The sequence below is a fragment of the Xenopus tropicalis genome, chromosome 4 (genome assembly GCF_000004195.4).
Source record: "Xenopus tropicalis strain Nigerian chromosome 4, UCB_Xtro_10.0, whole genome shotgun sequence".
NCBI lineage: Eukaryota > Metazoa > Chordata > Amphibia > Anura > Pipidae > Xenopus > Xenopus tropicalis.
Window position 1 is genome coordinate 140771778 of NC_030680.2, and position 21794 is coordinate 140793571.

The 21794-nt window shown below is 46.1% G+C and overlaps 1 protein-coding gene across 17 annotated transcripts in view; it reads left to right on the forward strand.

The window, feature by feature from the left end:
* foxp1 (forkhead box P1) overlaps positions 1-21794 on the forward strand; it is a 544572-nt gene that overhangs the window by 393401 nt on the left and 129377 nt on the right. For all 17 annotated transcript variants that reach the window (XM_031901201.1, XM_031901192.1, XM_031901203.1 and 14 more), the window contains one exon: positions 1109-1201. In XM_031901201.1, the coding sequence (XP_031757061.1) occupies positions 1109-1201 (93 nt within the window). The remainder of the gene's footprint in view (positions 1-1108; positions 1202-21794) is intronic.

A 21794-nucleotide genomic window follows, 5' to 3' on the forward strand; every position in this document is an offset into this window, starting at 1 on the left:
AGTTACTTTTTGACTAATGGAATTTACCTGTTTGTTAAAAAAAAAAGCACAAGGGACCTTCTCCCATTCCTGTAATTATATCTGCATTTGTGCAAGTACAGGTAATCCTGCCCATGTCGGCTCTCTATAAAAAGGTGCAAGATTTCTGGAGCTGACAGCTGTCATCCTGTAGAGCCCAAGTCGTAACATGCTTCTTGCACAAATACACTCTCCCCTTCGGCTCACTGAGAGAAGCGCTTGTATTAATGTGCCTGAAATAACCGCGGCGAGGGCTCCCCTCATTGCGCCGTGTCACTTTGGTAGCAGCATCGCCCTGCACAGTCCGCTGGGATTCAGCCACGACGAGCAAAGTCATTCAGCGAAACTGCCGGGAATGGACTTCAGGTGCCATTGTAGCCAATGAAGGGAGGCAGTTAGTGCTCTGTACCGTCATACTCATAGGGGCTGTCTGTAGGGAGGGGGGAAATATGATTCAGGGGGAATTCAGGCATTCACTGTAGGCAGGGCTGTCTATTATGGGGTGTAGAGCCCAGGAACGAAAACTGGGGGCCCTTTATTTATATCCAACAGCTACAGTGCTGCTACACTGACAGAATAATACATATTCCCTCCTACCCCCCTACCTCTAGCTGCTGCACCTTAGGCCCCTTATACCCCTAAAAATAACACTTATGTGGTAGGAAAGTTTTGGTTCATTTTTCGTAAACCCCCCCACCCACATATACTTTAAAGGGCCAGTAATACTAGGAAATGAAAATACCCAAAAAGCATGCACACCCATGGGGTAATGTACAATGCTTCTGAACTTGGTTCTGATCAGTTATGGCAAGTTTATCCTCTCTCCAGTAGGTACCACGTGATATCTATCTATATATATATATATATATATATATATATATATATATATATATATATATATATATATAAAATCAAATTCAGGGTCACCAAATGCAACCTCAGCTGTAAATATATCTATATATACATGCACCCGTGACATTCTTGTTCATTATCATGCCTTGGGATTCCTTTGTTGCACAGTATTATATAACTGTATCTGGCTGGCATTGATCCTGGGTTACTAAGCTCTGTACCCTTTGTCTGATTGCAGGCTCTTCAGGCTGCCCGGCAGATATTAATAAACCAGCAACCACTTAGCGGAATAAAGACCCACAAGAGGAATGACAAACAACCATCTCTCCAGGTACGGAGTCTTTCTTTGCTCTTGTCTTTAAGGTGTGTGTATTGTAAGGTTACAACTCCCAGGATCCCCTGCTGCCTAAACCGGCACAGGGCATTATGGGGGTGCACTTGTCTTGCTTGTGAGATTGAATATTTACACTTGATATGCACAGTACATCTAATACTAAAATACTTTCAAGATATGATTAAAGGGGAATTTCACCCAAACACAACTTTAGCTTGTTGAAAAGTAAAAATAATTTCAAGCAACTTTGCAATATACATCAGTTAACAAATAAGGTTCGAAACAGTTCCCTAAGCCCCGCCCCCTGTTCCCCTGCTGATTGGCTGACTACTTTGTGACTCAAATAAATGTAACAGTAGTCGCCTGTCCTCAGCCTGCCTTCAGCCTGCACCCTCCCAATCCCACAATCCCCTGCACACGTGATGTCAATAAGGAAAGGAACATCCCAGTGCAATGCATTGTGGGTTATGTAGTTCCTGCATGCTGTCTGTAAGCTGTGGAGAAGTTGTTACAATTTGTAACACCAATGTTTTAGTCCCTCCTCCCCTGCCAGGATTTTAAATAATGCAGAAAGAGTAGAACTGTTTTGCAGCTGGATTTCAGCATATAAAATGGTATTTATTCCTACTTTTAAAGGAACAGATTACAGGGATAGGGATATTAGGGGTTTCTTTGTTGTGTGGGGCTCTTTAACAAATTTCGGTTTAGAAGCCAGAGTTCCCCTTTAGGCTGATATCCCACAGAGCGAGTTAGTCGCCCGTGATAGATCTCTGCTACCGTGGGTGACCAAACACTCCAAGCGATATGTAGGCCTTTCCACTGGTGGCTCCTATTGTTGACGGTGGAAAGGCCTACATATCGCTTGGGCTTTCTGAAGTCATGTGAAGTTTCCTCCTCTGGGCAACTTTGTGTTACTTCAAAAAGCCAAAGTGATGCGTAGGCCTTTCCACCGGTGACTCCTGCTGGTGCCAGGGGAAAGGCACTTCGGAGTGGTTAGTCGCCCACAGTAGCAGAGATCTATCCTGGGTGACTCAGTTGCTCCGTGCGCCATCAGCCTTAAGTGACTAGTGCATTTGACACATGATATAATCATATCTTAAGTATTTTAGGATTAGTATAAAATGTAATGAAATGGGTTTTTATTTGTGGCTTTACACATACTGAGTGACCTTATGGAGGTATCTTGTAATGATGCCTTTGCTTGGTTTGGTTCATCCATGGAGTATCATACTGGTATTGTGTTTGGCGCCCCTCGTGGGGCTGAGGACAGTGCTTGGGGAGGTCTGTGTATCAGTTGTTTATACTTGGCTCCGTGTAGGGCCACAGCATTGTTGAGTTACTGTTCATTTTCCATGCTGTGTTTGGGTCTGTTGGTACATCAGTTGCCTAAGAAAGGGGGTCAGTTGGAAATATATATTCCAAGCTCCAAGCCGTGCCCTCAGCATGCCTTTGCTGGCCATTGGCGTTTCTACCTATGGAAGTGATATATTGTTACCCTCAGGCGGTACAATACGCCAGTACAGCTTTCTGTCTCCTCTCTGTATTTTTGTTTTAAAACAAAATATTGTTCCACGCAGTCGGTATCTGGTTATTGAGAATGGCAGGAATGCACAGTTGTGTAACCCGCTAACATATTGTATAACAGCAAGGAGGGCAGCATCCACTGCCGAGCTGGAAATACAAACCGCAGGGGAGGCAGAAGAGTGTGAAGCTGCCCATACACGCACAGACATTGTCCTTAGATACGAGAGTTTTGTGCAATTTTTGGGGCACTCGTTCTGGGATACCGGTCGATTCAGAGGCGGGGAAGCTTTAGAAGGTTGCAGTTTGTCTGGGTAAAGCAAAATGGTTCAATCTGATTAGAATAACAGAGGCAAAGGGGGATGTTACTGTCTCCCAACTGGCACCTGTATGTGCCGACCCAGCCTCCCTACGAATGAAACACATCCTGTTGCTTATCCCATTATATCTCCATGAATGGGCACCCCAGTTCTGCTGCCACAGTACACCCCTCATTTTCTGTGCCGTTCCGTTACTCACACACACACAATAAAGCAGCGCAGACTGCGATTTATTATGTTCTGAACATGATATAGTTGGCACCAATTGTATGAAAGTGACTTCCTGGAAATGCACTGTAGGGCCCCCAAGGGCCACAAACACAATACATACGCAGATTTTATCCTTATCCGACCGAACTTTTCTAACCTTTCTGATCGATTAAATGACCAATCACCATGGTACGAAAATGATCAGGACGATAAGCCGGCCATACATGTACTAATAAAATTGTAGGAAACTTAAGTGGCCTCCATGTCTGCCCGTTTGACTTCACGTTCCTTCCTTCAAGCGCCTGTCCTTCCAGTTGGCAGTTGCTGGCAGGAAGGCAAGTGGCCAGTCATGGTGGCCGCCAGGTGGGAGAAGGAGAGGTGGCCTTATGCCCTGGGCCCTATGTTTGATATTTGACTTTCATTCTCCTTTAATCCTCTGTAGTTACATGGGCGACTTTTTTGGACTAAGACCCTTTGTCCGGATATCACCTTAGATTCTAGGGCAGGCAAAGCTTATATACAGCAAGTCTCAGAATCCTATCTCTATCTATCTATCATCTATCTATCTATCTATCTATCTATCTATCTATTTATCTATCTATCTGTCTGTCATCTATCATCTATTCACCAGTCATCTATCTATCTATCTATTCACCAGTCTATCTATCTATCTATCTATCTATCTATCTATCTATCTATCTATCTATCTATCTATCTATCTATCTATATCTATCTATCTATCTATCCACCAGTCCATCTATCTGTCTGTCTATTCACTAGTCTATCTATCTATCTATCTATCTATCTATCTACCAGTCTGTCTACCAGTCTGTCTATCATCTATCTGTCTGTCTATTCACTAGTCTATCTATGTATCTATCTATCTATTCACCAGTCTGTCTATCTATCTATCTATGTATCTATCTATCTATTCACCAGTCTGTCTATCTATCTATCTATGTATCTATCTATTCACCAGTTTGTCTGTCTATCATCTATCTATCTGTCTGTCTATTCACTAGTCTATCTATCTATCTATCTACCAGTCTGTCTACCAGTCTGTCTATCATCTATCTATCTGTCTGTCTATTCACTAGTCTATCTATCTATGTATCTATCTATCTATGTATCTATCTATTCACCAGTTTGTCTGTCTGTCTATCATCTATCTGTCTATTCACTAGTCTATCTATCTATCTATCTATCTATCTATCTATCTATCTATCTATCTATCATAGATAACAGTGGATAACTTTTCCTACCCCCGAGCCCCCCATTTAGTTGTGCTGCATCTCGGAAGCCCACGGAGCTGACTTGCATCTGTAGAAGGCCGCCATGCAAATTCCCACTTCTAAAAATATTTCATTTGCTCATCCCGATGCCGTTTAATAGCCATTCACCAGGGACGCTCCTAACGAAGGGATTTCTTCCGCAGAACGGGGCCCCCGGTGTCAGATCCCTAAAATGGCTCCTTTGTTGTGCAGGCGCCTGCGGAATAACTGGAGAGGATGAAATATCGGCGCGCTGACCTTTCGGCTGTGAGCTGATTTGTCAGGATTCAAACAAGTTGAAAGGATCAGCCTAAACGGTTTGCGTTGTCAGACTGGGAATTGTGCCGCCGGGGTTAGCCCAGGAGGGCCACATTGCACATTCCGTAACAGCGCCAATTGTTGGTACATATTAAAGTGCCGGAGCATCTCCTGCCGTCAGAGACGCAATTAAAATTCTAATTTATTAATGTATACGGAGCGCTCGCCCAGTCTGTCACTCACGGATTCAAATGACTGCCCATTCTTTTCTCATCTCTCCTGCAGTTTTTGACCACAAAAAAATATAAATGGGGGGGGGGGGGGATCCTCTTGGAAATAACAGCTTGTGAGTGCGGCGCTACAGCCACAATGTACTATTCAGAGACAGCGAGTAGCGCATTAGTCGTACCGGCACAACGCCACTGCCGCCGCTGCTGCCATTCTTACTGATCTCTTTGTGACGCCGCATCCAGCCATTCTAATATTCAATCCTTCCGGCTCCAATACATTCACCGTTTATTGTGGGTAATTGATTTAAAAAAAGAATCAAACTGACAACAATGTGTTAACTTAAAGGGAAAGTTAACTCAGAGTGTTTTTTTGCCCAGTGATGGAGTGTTAAGGTGGCCATACACAGGCAGATTACAGCTGCCAATTGGAGTACTTCAGCAGCTTGTATGCCCGTTTATAGGCACCCCCCATGGGCTTAAATTGGCCAAATATCGATTGGGCAGGTTTGATTTTCCATCAGATTGGGGAGCGCATCGGCTTGTTGATACGGTCCTTGGTCCAATGGTGCCTAAGCCTGTCGTTGTAATTTGATTGTTTGGCTCTAGGGCCAAACAACGTAATTAGCCCAATATCGCTAACCTTAGGTGGCCATATTGGGAGAAGATCCATGGATCGCAACTTGTATGGCCACATTAAAGACTTAGGATGAAGACACATGGGGCTACTAGTAGCAGCTACTTGTCACAGCTACAGAAATGCTGATCCTTTACTGATAATTGTCTGTGTGTTTAGCAGAGGCAATTCTCAGTATTGTCTGTGGCAGGGGATTTTCTGGCATTTAGTAGCCAAGACAAGTAGCTGCTACTAAGTAGCTCCTTGTGTCTTCACCCTAAGTCTGTATCACTATAGATATCCAGTGTAAGTTTGAGCAACTTCAGGGCATTCAGACAGGGCAGTAAGGTGCTCTAGAAAGAGTTGCCGGGCCCCCAGTTGCAGTTATATGGGAGATGCTCAGTTGTCTGGGCTATAAGATTTGGGCAGCCATACTGTAATGGGGCTTCAGGAGAGAGAGTGCAGGTCTGTGAGTGAGCGAGAGTGCAGGTCTGTGAGTGAGCGAGAGTGCAGGTCTGTGAGTGAGCGAGAGTGCAGGTCTGTGAGTGAGCGAGAGTGCAGGTCTGTGAGTGAACGCAACTCTGTGAGTGAGCGAGAGTGAGTGCAACTCTGTGAGTGAGCGAGAGTGAGTGCAGGTCTGTGAGTGAGCGAGAGTGCAGGTCTGTGAGTGAGCGAGAGTGCAGGTCTGTGAGTGAGCGAGAGTGCAGGTCTGTGAGTGAGCGAGAGTGCAGGTCTGTGAGTGAGCGAGAGTGCAGGTCTGTGAGTGAGCGCAACTCTGTGAGTGAGCGAGAGTGAGCGCAACTCTGTGAGTGAGCGAGAGTGAGCGCAACTCTGTGAGGGAGCGAGAGTGAGCGCAACTCTGTGAGGGAGCGAGAGTGAGTGCAACTCTGAGTGAGCGAGTGAGAGTGCAACTCTGTGAGTGAGCGAGTGAGAGTGCAACTCTGTGAGTGAGCGAGTGAGAGTGCAACTCTGTGAGTGAGCGAGTGAGAGTGCAACCCTGTGAGTGAGCGAGTGAGAGTGCAACTCTGTGAGTGAGCGAGTGAGAGTGCAACCCTGTGAGTGAGCGAGTGAGAGTGCAACTCTGTGAGTGAGCGAGTGAGAGTGCAACTCTGTGAGTGTGAGTGCAAGTCAGTGCTGGAATTGACCCCTCTGTGACCCGGTAGTGACCCGCTGACTGGGAGCCCATTGTTCAGTCCCATGAAAGCTCCGGTGGTGAAATCTCTCTAAACAAAACAGAAAGAAATGCTTCCCCCCTGGGCGTGTTTGTGCTCCGGCTCCCCCCGGGGGGAATGGGCCGGTCCTGTGATATGTACAGAGGCGCTTGTCATGGAAGTGAAGGGGAGAGAAGTTACAGGATGTTTGGGGGGGGGGGGGGTACTATAATGGTACTTACAATGAAGCATTTAGGTATAGGGACAGTAGCCAGGGTGCCAGAATGCATTATGGGAACTGTAGTATGAAAACACTTTTATTCTTTACCATGATGTAGTTCAGCTAAAGGCTGAACTACATCATCCAGCATCCTGGGCAGACTAGAGGAACACTGTCATTGGCATTTATGGCCTCCACACATTATATTACTATTATTATTATCCTTTATATGTTATGTTCAGCATTAACTTAGAGTTTAATCATCATTCACATGCAGTCCCTGCGCCTGCGGAGCTTACATTCTAAGTGTGGGAAATAAGCTGTACCCTGGTGAACATATAAACTAGTATTGGGTCTGCTGGCCTAAAACCCACAGGCATATCTATGTATTATGGCTGACAAATGACTCTGCTAGTGGGATGTGGGTGGGAGTAACTCTTCCAAAGCTCTTCCTGAGAGGGTGGGTTAGGGTTGGGTATGGGTTTCTAAATCATGGTGGGTAGAGCTGGGAGTAGGTGGGTTAGGGTTGGGTATGGGTTCCCAAATCATGGTGGGTTAGGGTTGGGTATGGGTTTCTAAATCATGGCGGGTAGGACTGGTAGTGGGTGGGTTAGGGTTGGCTATGGGTTTCTAAATCATGGCGGGTAGGGCTGGTAGTGGGTGGGTTAGGGTTGGGTATGGGTTTCTAAATCATAGTGGGTAGGGCTGGGAGTAGGTGGTTAGGGTTGGCTATGGGTTTCTAAATCATAGTGGGTAGGGCTGGGAGTAGGTGGTTAGGGTTGGGTATGGGTTTCTAAATCATGGCGGGTAGGGCTGGTAGTGGGTGGGTTAGGGTTGGCTATGGGTTTCTAAATCATAGTGGGAAGGGCTTGGGAGTAGGTGGTTAGGGTTGGGTATGGGTTTCTAAATCATGGCGGGTAGGGCTGGTAGTGGGTGGGTTAGGGTTGGCTATGGGTTTCTAAATCATAGTGGGTAGAGCTGGGAGTAGGTGGTTAGGGTTGGGTATGGGTTCCCAAATCATGGTGGGTTAGGGCTGGGTATGGGTTTCTAAATCATGGTGGGTTAGGGCTGGGTATGGGTTTCTAAATTATGGTGGGTTAGGGTTGGGTATGGGTTTCTAAATCATGGCAGGTAGGGCTGGGAGTGGGTGGGTTAGGGTTGGGTATGGGTTTCTAAATCATGGCAGGTAGGGCTCGGAGTGGGTGGGTTAGGGTTGGGTATGGGTTTCTAAATCATGGCGGGTAGGGCTGGGAGTGGGTGGGTTAGGGTTGGGTATGGGTTTCTAAATCATGGCAGGTAGGGCTCGGAGTGGGTGGGTTAGGGTTGGGTATGGGTTTCTAAATCATGGCGGGTAGGGCTGGGAGTGGGTGGGTTAGGGTTGGGTATGGGTTTCTAAATCATGGCGGGTAGGGCTGGGAGTGGGTGGGTTAGGGTTGGGTATGGGTTTCTAAATCATGGTGGGTAGGGCTGGGAGTGGGTGGGTTAGGGTTGGGTATGGGTTTCTAAATCATGGTGGGTAGGGCTGGGAGTGGGTGGGTTAGGGTTGGGTAAGAGCTAAAAATTTGTGACCTGTGCATCACCAATACCAACCCCCTGCAGAGAGGGAGCTTGGCACAATTCAGCACTGGACCCCAGGGCTACCATGCAGCAATGCTAACCAGTAACTTTGTACGTGGGTATCATGGGATTCTGGGAATTGTAGTATATCAACAGCTTAGGGAGATATATATAATGAAGTGTCTACCAGCGAACCTACAGGTGTTCTTGAATAGAAATATCACCCCCTAGCGGTAGGGTGAAAGCACTAATAGAAATATAAAGGCTTTATTGCCCATGATACAGTGCCATGGAGTTATGTGCCATGCTGCCGGTTCCCTAACCCCCCCAGGCCCCCCGTGTATCACCCCCCCCCCCCCGGCAGTATCGCAGCCCGGCGTGGCCCTTGGCTCTCTCAGGCAATACGAGGGGAAGTTTCAAGGCCAAACGCCTGTTGTAGATAATAGATCACAGATAATGTTATGATTAGCGCGGAATAAAATTAAAACAAAGGAAGGCGCCTCGGCCGGTCAGATCCGTGTAAATTGATAACAGAGTGACACATGTAATTAACAGTGTTCCTGCCATTTTGCCGCGCGCCTTACACCTTGAATGTTCAGAAAGAAAGTGACTCCCACCTCGCTAATTACCATTATCACGGCAGTGCGAGGGTTTGAGTCATTAGTTCCTTGTGCATTTAATTAGAGGAAGGCTGAAATTGGATTTAACTTATTACTTTTTCATGGATCACTTTCTTGTCATCACATCAAATTGGATTGCAGCCCCAGGTAACTAATTATAAGAACCACAGGATCAGTAGGAAAGAAAGAGAGCGAGAAAAAAAAAAAAAATCAGAACGGAGGTAATTAGAAAGGAGAAGCCGGACCCTCCGCGCTCTGCATTAAGGAGTTAAAGGTATTCGCCGGCGCTTGGAATCCTGGGACTCGGCTGCCACCCATTGTGGCATCTATCATGTACAGCCGGGCTGGAGATGTGCAAGCTGTGTGGTTCCTCCATCAGCTGTTTTATATCCTGATTAAAGTTGTAAATGCGACATAGTGGCGTAGTGCCGCCGTACGCAGAGAGGGAACCCCGGAATGGGGGGCCTTTATTCCTCTGCCTTTGTGATCTATAAGCCGCACCCTTGGTTGGTGGGACGATCCGGGCTTATAAATAAATCCATAAATAAACCGGTTATTGTATTGGATCTGACTTCCTTTCTGAATCACAATTACAAAATGCTCGCTTTGTAGTTCAACGTAACAATTCCTCGTAAGGGACTTTATTTGTAAACAGCGTTGTTATGTTTATTCCCCTGAGTTACGGCCGGAGCGCTTTCACTTCAATTATCCCTTTTGTCCTGACTCTTTATAAACAATGTAACCGTTCCCCTTCAGGTCTATTAATCGGCCGACTTGCATCTGTGTGTCAGGAGTCGGAGCCAGCAGTGCAGAGACTATTCAGAGACACACAGACACTGCTGGAAGCTACACTTACAAATATGACTATGAAGATTTTCATTCATCCAGGTCATGGTGTATGTAGTATAAATAAATCTACAGCAACAGTCCAGTTGCATTAGATTTATTTATACTAGATATACATTTACAAATAACTTTGAAACAGTTGCAAATATGAAATGATATTGACAAACTTAGATTGTAAGCTCTGTGGGGCAGGGACCTCCTTCCTACTGTGTCTCATACCACATGGCACTTACTCCCTGTGTATTTATACTTATTTATTGTATTTATTATAACACTTGCCCTCCCTGTGTGTAATTGTGTATATTGTAAGATTGTACAGCGCTGCGTACCCTTGTGGCACTTTATAAATAAAGTTATACATACATACATAAAAAAACTACTTAGAATTAGATTTTTCTTCATTAGGCAAAAAAGAGTTGGTTTTGGGGTTACTCTTCCTTCGAAAACGTACGTATTCCCGCTTGTCGCTACTGAGCGTGTGTGAGTGCCTCTCAGCCAGGGGAACACTTACTGTATTTATTGTTTTTTAACTTGCTAAGTAGTCCTTGTAATGTCTCTTTAATAGCATTTATTTTAAGCACTAATCTGTGCCAGGGACTTTGTAGCTCTGTAAGTACTTCACCTCCAGTTATGGCACGGGCCCGGCCCGGACTGGCAATCTGTGGGTTCCAGCAAATGCCAGAGGGGCTGCTGTAAGGTGCCACAGACTATTTATTGGGCTGGGGGGGGGGGGGGCTGTTTGGGCCTCTGAACATGAAATAGTTGGCACCAATCATACAAAAATGACTCTTATTGTAGGCAATATACATCAATTAAAAAATATGCAGCCTTTTCATGATTAATAATTTAATAATATAGTAACATTATTATTAATAATGTAATAATACAGTTCCCTAAGCTCCGCCCCCCTGTTCCCCTGCTGGTCTGGCTGACTACTTTGTGACTCAAATAAAATGTAACAGTAGTCGCCTGTCCTCAGCCTGCCTTCAGCCTGCCTCCTCCCAATCCCACAATTCCCTGCTGCACACGTGATGTCAATAAGGAAGAGCATCCCAGTGCAATGCATTGTGGGTTATGTAGTCCCTGCATGCTGTCTGTAAGCTGTGGAGAAGTTATTACAATTTGTAACATCAGTGTTTTAGTCCCTCCTCCCCTGCCAGGATTTCACATGATGCAGAAAGAGAACTCTTTTGCAGCTGGATTTCAACATATAAAAATGGTATTTATTCCTACTTAGATTACAGGGATAGATATATTGGGGGTTTCTGTGTTGTGTGGGGCTCCTTAACAAATTTCGGAAGCCAGAGTTCCCCTTTAAAGGGAATATAAACCCCAAAATCAAAGTTTTTCTAATGAAAGAAAATCTCATTCTAAGCACCTTTTCAATTCATTCCTATTGTTCAGTGGTTTCAAGTTGCTAGTAAGTACAATTGCTGTTGAGAGCAGTGTCTGCCTGTCCCTTTCTATTCTCTGATTGACTCTTGAAACAATGTAGCGGAAGCCAGCTGATTCGTCCGCTGACTCCTGATTCGCTCGTCCCTGCACGGATGATCCGGTTACATTTGGGACTGTAGGAGAACAAAGGTGCACATTAAAGTGGGGGAATGACACAACGGGGAGGGAGTATTTACGTAGGCTTATGGGATCTAATGAGAACCTTGATTTTTTTTTTTGCATGTTAAACTGATTTAGGGGTTTTTATACACAATATTCATCTGTGGCTGAGCCGGGGCCACGCTTGGGTCAAGTGATGTAGTGTTTTCCATATGAGCTGCACTGTGGGTGATAAAAGCAAAGTCCTTTTATTCGGTAAGTCTGCAGGAATTCCTGATGAAGTGCAGAGGTCGATTTTCTGTCAATTTGGGAAAGCAGAGCAGTTTTTGAACTACTGTTTTTTTTTTTGCTCTCTCTTCCCCCCTTTTCTTTCTTCCTTTGCTGCTAAAAGCCCCGTGGCAGTGGCCTGACATAATCGCACCGGAGCCCCGCGGCCTGCAGCTCATTAGAGCACAGGGGCTGGAGTCCGTCCAGTGCTCAGAAAATTTCCTAGAGCTTAGAACAACAGTGCTCGGTGCAAAGGCAATTGAAACAGAAGTGACAATTGAGGGGCCGGGCCGAGCACCTGGCTACGAGCCCAGGCAGAAATACCAGCGCAGGAGAAGGAGACGTTAATAGCCGCGCGTGCCCAAGGTCCTTAAGCATCTTGGCAGCAGAGATAAAATGAGCAGAAAGTCCTCGGAATAATCACATGGAATGGGCTCAGCTTTTATGATGCCCTGTGGATCAGAACCAGGATCTGAGCTCTTTCGTTTATGTCAATGGCAGGTAGGGATTTAAAAAAAAAGAAAAAGTGGGCAGAAAATGGAAAAAAATGTGTATATATTTGATTTGTAGCAGTTATTGGGAAGTGATAAGGAAACGGGGAAACCGTTGGCTCCTGTGGCTACTGACCCCCCTCAATGATCAGTTGTAATAACCAGAATAGACTAACGGAGGGGCGTATTCTTTACATGTTAAAGATATGTCAGGTGTGTGGCTTTCATGCAGCCCCACTAGATATCTCTTTCAGCTGTGAGCCCAAGGTACCCTCGCTGTAGGGACAGGAGAAGGGCCCCGCCGGAACAACCCAGAAGCCAAGTGGCGATTGCATGGAAACACAAGGGGGTTAATGTGGGACTTAACGTATCAGTTGTTTGCCATAAAGCTAATACATGTGGGCTGTGCTTATTCTGAGCTTTTCTTGCTCTTTAATCTTATGGGATCTGGAATTCCTCTCTTAGTCCATGTTGTCCATGCTAGAAACCAACCAACAGCTTTTCATAGTTTTTGTGGTGCCCCTACAGTGCTACAGGAACCCTCTAATCTTTACCTATCAGGGGTCGTGTGTTCTCATATATCTCCATAATCTCCATGTTTCTCTTTTATTGCCCCCCTACTGCAGGGCTGTCCAACTGAAGGCTGACCCAATTGGCTTAGGATTGGGTAACTCAGATGCTGGTAGAATATAAATGGGCAGGTTTCAGGAGAGCCCTATGCCATATCTCTGCCCAGGGTTGGGCTACAGGATTCCTGAGGCATTATGGGTACTGGGAATTCTGCTTTAGAGAACCAGTTGTGTTTGTACACAATATAAGTGAAATAAAGAAATATTTGGGGGCTGTAAGTGTTGCTCTCAGGCTGTTCCCTCTCACTGTGGTGTTTGTTCCTCACGTTTCTGGTCCGGTACAACCATGCAGAAAAGGCCGGGGCTTCCATAACTACACCCCAATATTATTCTGTTCCGCTCGTCAATTTGAACATAAGAAGGAACAGAAAACACGATTCAGCGATGTTTTTAAATAAACAAAGTGCCGTTTGCTGAGAAGAAAGTGTGGGCTGTGTCCCTGCCCCTCGTGTTGTTATTCCGAACCCCACAATTAGGCTCGCTGATGATGTCATACCTGGAGACCGTTTGGAACCGCTCTGCTGTTGTTACTTCAGTGTGATATCATGGCCCAAAAATTATAAACATATCGTGATTTTGTGCTCTTGAGTAACAGAAGATCAGGGGCTTTTATTGAGTTTGTTTTCCTTGTCATGTTGTAAAAAATGATCTGTCCCGCGCCTATTAGAAACAGATTGGGATAATTCAGGCGCGGTGAAGTCAGCTCCAGCCATTCCCAGACAGCCTGGGCTTTTTGTGCTTGGGGGTGCATTACACGTACCACTTGCTTGTTTTGTTTACAGGCTCTCTAGACCTTGACTAGAACGTGCCTTCTGGAGATGGTTACATTGATATTGGCCGTCTAGGAATAAAGTCTCTTGTGTTGTCTTTGGTTTGTGGCTCTACGTGGCACCTCGTGGGGTGATGTTTGTGGGCTGTTTACATACGGAAGTGCATGACCTGGATGTCTCTTGTCTGTATAGTCTCTTCAAAAAAGACCTTCTTCAAAGACCGTCTTCTAGTAGACATGTCTCCTTCTGGAGGTCCTCTGTGGATATGAGAAAGATGGCGCCTATTTCAAACCAGATCTTCTGAAGTCTACAGTGGTAGAACTTGTGTTAAGAGTTTTTGATAACTGCCGCTCCATCTGTAGCTCATGATTTTCAGTATCATAGTCACTTTTGTCGCCATGTTTTTTAAGATAGAACGGAGCTGTCTGCTTTCTACCTATAAAGAGTTGCTTACTTTTTGGGTGTTTGGTTGTTTAAACACAAAAAAAGCTACATTGCATGGCAGTGTCTTTCAGAGCTCCATCTGTTGTATGGACGACTGGTGTGATTGGCCATGTTTTTAAGGCATCCTATCTCCTTGATAATGGGGCAATGGCCCTCAATGTAAGTCAACATTTGTATGATGCAAGCTATGGAGCCTAAAACAAGGGTCTCCATAGTAGAAAATAAGTTTTTTTGGCTTGTTGTGTTGGAAATCTCCGTGTGTGAAATGAGCCTAGACTAAAAATTGCTTCTGGGTTAATTGTCCTATTAACACAGGAAATTCTCAGCCTACAGGGCTGGACCCAGAAATAGATTCTTCATGCTGCTTAGTTGGGGTGGCCTTGGGGATCTTGGTTACAATAATGTAGTAGATACAATTAGGTGCCTAACTGAGCCACATTTGGGTCTCAAAGCTGATTCCTGGACTTATATTGGGGGGTCTCCTGAGAAAGAGGTTCAGCAACACTGCATTAACCTCCCAATATTGCAGGTTCCAGTGGTAGCTATTTACATACGAGATGTATTTTAGGCAACTTGTTAGAAGGATCTAATGGCATCTGGGCGAAATTCCTTGCATTGCCCCACTGAACTGCTGACCCTTAGACAAAGACACGATTTCAATGGTTTCTTATACACTTACTAAAGCTTTCATGGCCAGTGAACATAGGGAACATGCTCGGAGATGTATTACAGCTTGTAATTATTCCATGACCCCCCCCCCCTCCCCATTCTGCACATTTATTATTAATGGTAGAATGGAATTATTGTACTAAAATACAGTTTGCTCATATTCATCAGATGAGGGTTACGGTGCCAATATATAAAAGCAAAGAATAGATGTTCCCTGTGGCAGTGACGATGCCAGTGAGCTGCTGCGAAAGCCAGTACCAGCGCGGCTAGTGTGCAGGGGGATCGGCCCGAATGGTAGAATCTGATCTGTACCGGGCAAAAACAAAAAAATAATTCCCAGTGTGCACGGGAGGAATGTGTGTGCGCTTGTGTGTGCGAGGGACTTTATCACACTTGCAGAAAAGTCTAAGATTAATGAAAGCAAAACAGAAAGTAATTGAGCTATTATTATTTGCAGGCTTTGGCTGCGGTTCAGACGCCCAAATCAAATTGCGCTTTGCTCAAATAACGCACGGTAAATGCAGTCGACTAACAGATGTTTAAACAGAGTCTAATTGGAAAAGCTACGTTGTGGACTTATAGTCTGACTATAAAAATAATAATTGTTAGGGGGAAAATACAGAAAGGGATATTTATTTTTTTTATTCATTAGACTTTATTTATACTGCACTTATGGGTTACTCACAGCTTTATGTAGAGTGTTCATCATTCACAGCCGTCACTGCTCCAGTGGAGCTTGCAATCTATGGTCCCGACAATGTTCACAGGTTTATAGGGTGACTGTGCCAGTAGGGTTGCTACCCAGCCAGGGCTTGGTATTAGTTTTGTTATCCCTTGTCCTTCTGCCCCTTTGTATCTCACCCATTAAAGTCCTCAGTCCCTGCACCTACTGGAACCCACCCATGATGTCTCTGCCCCACCCCAGTCATGTAACTGCCCTCCTCACTCCAATGCTGGCCAGTATTTTATGCCAGTCAAAGTGGCATAGAGAGAAGCAACATGTCCAAAGATGGTGGCTTCCAACACCACTGTGCATCTTTGCAGTTTTGGAGATAACAAGTCATCAGTCTCTGTACCCACTGGAACCCACCCATGATATCACTGCCCCACCCCTGTGATGTAATTGCCCCACCCCAGTGATGTCACTGCCCTCCTCTCTCCAATGCTGGCCAGTATTTCATGCCAGGAAAGGTGACATAGAGAGAAGCAACATGTCCAAAGATGGTGGCTGCCAACACCACTGTGCATCTTTGCAGTTTTGGAGATACCACAGGGTAATTAAGTTTGGAAAAATGGTGGTGGCCTTGGTTGGGGTGGGGGGCAACAGACCTATGCACTAGGCATAATACCAAAAATGTTTGGGCAGAGGGTTTAGCTGTATGTGCAGATGGTGCCCAAGTCGGAGTCAAAATCAGGACCTCAGTGCTGCAAGGAAACACTGCCAACCCCTCGCTACTCATCCCAAGAATGATCTGTACTGTAGGAGGGAGCTGAAGTATATCTATAGGAGTGACTGTGACAGTTAATACCCCTGGGGGCTCCGAGCAGATGGTGGCTGCCACTTGCCTGCATCGCCATCAAAACAAAACATTCTACTCAAGCGTCCGATTCCCTTCTGCGCCTGAATGTATACGACTGCAGCCATTTAATACCGAGCCACAAAATCTTATGGGAAGAACCAGCTTTTCATATTTCAAGTGGGGCGGCTTCCCACCAATGGCACGGGGGTCTCAAAGTAATAATAATAATAAAGTAGCTGCTATTATTGGCCAGAATTGGCTTGGGCCACTGTGGGCAAGGACCGGGTACGACTGTAACCCACACATGTAGCGGCCATGCAACATCAGGGTTTGTAGAGATCCAGTGGATTTGGTTCATCAGCTTCTGTTTATCAGTTATCAGACTACTCTCCTTAACCCTATAAATGCTGCTTATGCTAAAGCAAAGCCGCCCTTTATATTGTATCTCATTTTTCTCTTTTCCTAAATTTCTGTGCCCAATTTTCAGGCACAAATACAAGTGTTTTTCCTCATGACGAGGGTGTCCCTGTAATTCCAGTTTAGTGAAGGTCCCTCGGCCGTTGAGGGTGCCGGCGACTATGACGGGCTCCCCGCCTTTTCTTTTTGCAAATCAATAACCGTATTATCAAAAACGTAACATGAAAATATGCAACCCGCGCCGCGCTGACTGATCAATACGTTTATCTCAGCAGAGCCTGTAAGTATTTATGAACATGTCAGTCACAGAATCCGACGGTACCATTAAGCGTAAGAAAGCTGAAATAGCCAGAATTTAACCAGTGTCCCCTACGTGTCTCCCAGATAGCGACTGCGGCAGCTCTGTAGGACAAATGTTACGTATGCGCCCATGTCTGCCCATCAATTGCTAAACCTTTGGGTTATAGGCACGTGCGTTCTGTCCTACATATGTACAGATTGGCTAAATAAAAGGGGCTGCCTAAGGTCTGGTACAGGGGTAGCACTAGGACCTAAATACACCCTTACCCTAGCCAGTAAAGTACCATTCAAGGCCGGGGCCAGTATTATAAATGTATTGCCCGTAAGTTTATAATAATAATTAAATCTGCCCTGGCCCGCCTAGGTTTAATAGAACCCTACTTGAATAGGACCCCAGTGGTAAAATTTGTTAGGTCTGTTGTCTTCCCAGCTGTTTTAGGGTAAAGACACACGGAGCTACTAGTAGCAGCTACTTGTCGTGGCTACTAAAAAAGGCACTGCTGATCATTTACTGATAATTGTCTCTACGTGTGTTTTAGCAGAGGCAATTCTCGGTATTGTCTATGGCAGGGGATTTTCTGAAGTTAAGTAGCCTTGAAAAAGTAGCTGCTACTTAATAGCCCAGTGTGTCTTTACTCTTAAGGTGGCCATACACGGGACGATTGTAGCTGCCGATTTGGCAGCTTATCGGCCAGTGTAGGGGGCACAAACGACAGGCCTGCCCGACAGATATCGATCACGCAGGTTAAAAAGTTTAGTCGGATCCGTGACCGCATTGGCTTGTTGATGTGGTCCCCGAACCGATTGCGCCTATTGCCGGCGTTCTAATTCGAACCAAATTAGCCTGAATTCACCCGATATTGTCCCAAGGCCAGTAATTAACTCCATTTGGTAATGTGATTTTCCAGCCCCCTTGATAGATATTACTGTATGTTGAACCCTGACCAGATTATTTTTGGGGAAGATGGTGCTGTTGTTGACCCCCATGCATTGGGCAGCAGGCCCGGACTGGCAATCTGTGGGTTCAGGCAAATGCCAGAGGGGCTGCTGTAAGATGCCATAGACAGTCACTGTTTATTGGGGGGCTGATTGGGCCTTTGTGTACTTTGAATACCAGGGCCTATTTTGAATATCAGTTGGGACCAGTGGGCCAGTTAGGTGCCCACAAAATTCCCTTGTGTTTGGCTAACGTCGGCCCTGGATTCCAAACATGCTGGGAGTTGTAAATACTAAAAATAAATTTACCCGTAGTAGTTGTAGTAGAAATGGTCAGTTAAGTGAGTGCCCACTCACCTTCCCCTCCGCTCGTCATTCCCCGCGGCAGGGAAATCCCAACACTCTCTAGCGACATGTGTATTTCTAATGAATTCTAATAGGCCTCTATCTCAGACATGTCAAAGATGCCTTGTCACCTTAATTTCTTTTCAATACAGTAAATATCGACCGGTGTTTTTTTTCTCTCGGTGTTGGCATCACGTATGAAAGGGTAAGCAGCATTTCAGGGCTGAAAGAAACAAATTGATTTTCTGTTACACAGCTGCTCGCAAATAAAAACTAGAAACAGCTTAATGGCGGCGCGGTTCAGCGGCCGCCGGTACCGGGGTGCACGCGCAGCAACGGCTTTAACTAAACGTTCCCTTTTGATTTGCTATAGGAATCAATGGCGGCAGTTTACTATAAAGGGAACGAAGCACCCACCCCGCCGGAATCCCGACTGCGCGCCGTACAATTCAATGCGCTGATGCAGTTAGATAGATAAATTGCTTGGAAACACTTTTCTACCTGGCGGGTGGTTTTAGTCAATTGGTTTCATACCCCGTAGAAAATCCTTTCCCTAAACTGAAGCGAGAAGCGGAGGCTTTTTGTTTCCCTTCCGACGAACCAGACACTTTATCTGTTGGGGGAGATTGCAATTGGAGAAGATAATTTAATAACATCAGTCGAGGGGATACTGTTCCCATTCATTTGCTCTCACACTTTTTTGTGCAGTGTTTGCTATAAAGGTTTAGTTGACCTTTAAATTAATTTGAAGTGTGACGTAAATAGTGGAGGTGCTTGGGTCGGCCCAGGACCCACACGTCCGGCACGGCCAGGCCAGCAATGTGCTCAGTACGCAGGTTGCTAGTGGGCCAAATGTCTTACTGGCCAACACATGACGCCCCCATTGCCCGCACCAATACACCCACAGTGCCCGACTTTTACTTCACCAGCAAGTTAAAGGGTCAGTGAATTTCTGACTATGTAACAAGTAGACAGTGATATTCTAAAGGTTTTGTACAATATTCGGTGCGTGTATGGTGGACTGACGAGGGTGATATCACCCATTAGTGGTGTGTGAGTCAAGTTTTACTGAACCCGCACCCAACCCTATCCCACTCACTCCCAGCCCGAGCCTTACCCTAACCCACCCACTCCCAGACCCAACCCTAACCCACCTACTCCCAGCCCGAGCCCTAACCCACCCACTCCCAACCCTAACCCACTCACTCCCAGCCCGAGCCCTACCCTAACCCACCCACTCACTCCCAACCCTACCCTAACCCACCCACTCCCAACCCTACCCTAACCCACCCACCCACTCCCAACCCTACCCTAACCCACTCACTCCCAGCCCGAGCCCTACCCTAACCCACCCACTCCCAACCCTACCCTAACCCACTCACTCCCAGCCCGAGCCCTAACCCACCCACCCACTCCCAACCCTACCCTAACCCACTCACTCCCAGCCCGAGCCCTACCCTAACCCACCCACCCACTCCCAACCCTATCCTAACCCACTCACTCCCAACCCTACCCTAACCCACTCACTCCCAGCCCTACCCTAACCCACCCACACCCTAACCCACCCACTCCCAGCCTGAGCCCTACCCTAACCCACCCACTCCCAACCCTACCCTAACCCACCCACCCACTCCCTACCCTACCCTAACCCACTCACTCCCAGCCCGAGCCCTAACCCACCCACTCCCAGCCCCAACCCTAACCGACCCACTCCCAACCCTACCCACTCCCAGCCCGAACCCTACCCAACCCATCTAGTACCCTCTATTTATAGCCCCGCGTTTGACCCGCCCGCTGATGACACCACAAAAGGGGCGGGCACGCACCTAGAAATAAGAGAACTGGAAAGCCGGCAGTGTAAAGTCGCCAAGAGCAAGCACAAGTACTCGACCCGAACCCGCTCGCGACCCAAAAATGTTGTGCTGTGGTCGGCCTGAATCGTGCGAATACCACATCACTATCACCTGTGTCATCGATTGGTTGGGGGGGAAAGTTTTGATTGGACACCCAGGCGTTTAGCTCTGAATCATTAAGTATTGTTCCTACATCAATTTCTGATGATTTTGCTCTGAACCTTAGTGGAAGGTATAAGACTATTTAAAATTGGTCATCTTTTTTTTTGGGGGGGGGGGGGGGGGGGGTTGACTCTCCAGTTAGGAATTTTTACAGCTTACAGCTATCTGCTTTGAAAGTGAGACTGTAAAATGAATTGGGGAGGGTTGAATACAAATAATAGTAAAACTGCAGCCTCGAGGGGCAATATTTGTTTTTGTTTTTTTGCTTCCACAGCACGACACCCCCTTTAAAACCTCTTTTGAATTGCAAGATGGGGAGAAAGTAGAAGAGGAAGGGATATAATTCAGATTCTATTTAGCAGCAGGTTGGTAGCCCATAAACAGGCCATTACCCATAGTGATCTCTGCCCTACTTACCTGAATACAACTAGCAATACAGAAATGTGCAGGGAACGTGATACACTGCTTTTTGTGATTTGAACATATCCTGTTTTGACTGGCTGTTAAACCACAAGTGTCTCACTGAGTAAACACATCAACACAACCAAAAGCAGCGTAAACCAAAGCTGCCAGCCCTGAGCAGGATATACACCGACTGTCAGTCAGGGCCACAAACACAAATCTTGGGGCCCCCTTTATGTATATTATCAAAGAAACGTAGTTGGCAGCAGGTTGAGTAGGCGCTGGGCAGCAGAATATAAGCTGTTTCTGATTGGTGGGGTTGCTGGCCAATCAGTCCTTTAGTAGGAAGAGCAATAGGAAGTAGGAACTTGTTAGGGCCGTTGTTATTTTACACCCAGCTGAGTTAGACTTCATGGTAGAACCATGGACAATCAGGATAATTCTGATGTCGCTGTGGGCATGTGTTGTAACAACTCGGCGCTTTGTATCACAAGGGATTTTACCAGTTTTTACCCAGCAGAAGGGAAATGACTAGACAGTCAGGGGCCCGTATCAGTCTGACTCCAACAGCAACTGATTGATTCCCGGAGAGACAGAAGCTCCTCGCTAGAAATTCTACTTACAAAGTTAATTTGGGATTAGAAAAGTCAACTGCGGGTCCAAACCCTTGTCCTTGCCTGGCTCAGCATCCATGGGAAGTGTAAGGAATACAGAATCGCTTCATTTGAACTCAAAGGGTTAAAAATTAAAGGGACAGTTAAACCTAATGACTTTGGCAAGTCTTCTTTGAATTTGGGGAAACCCGGGGCCCCTTAGGGATTTATGGGGAGGAGATGCAGCTGCACATTACTCATTTTAATGCACTCAGGGTGCCCCTCCTTCATTATGTGCCATTGCCCAATATACAGAGATAACACAAATCTGTGCCAGCATTGGTGCCCCACTCTGCCCAATATACAGAGATACCATGCATTGGTGCCCCACTCTGCCCAATATACAGAGATACCATAAATC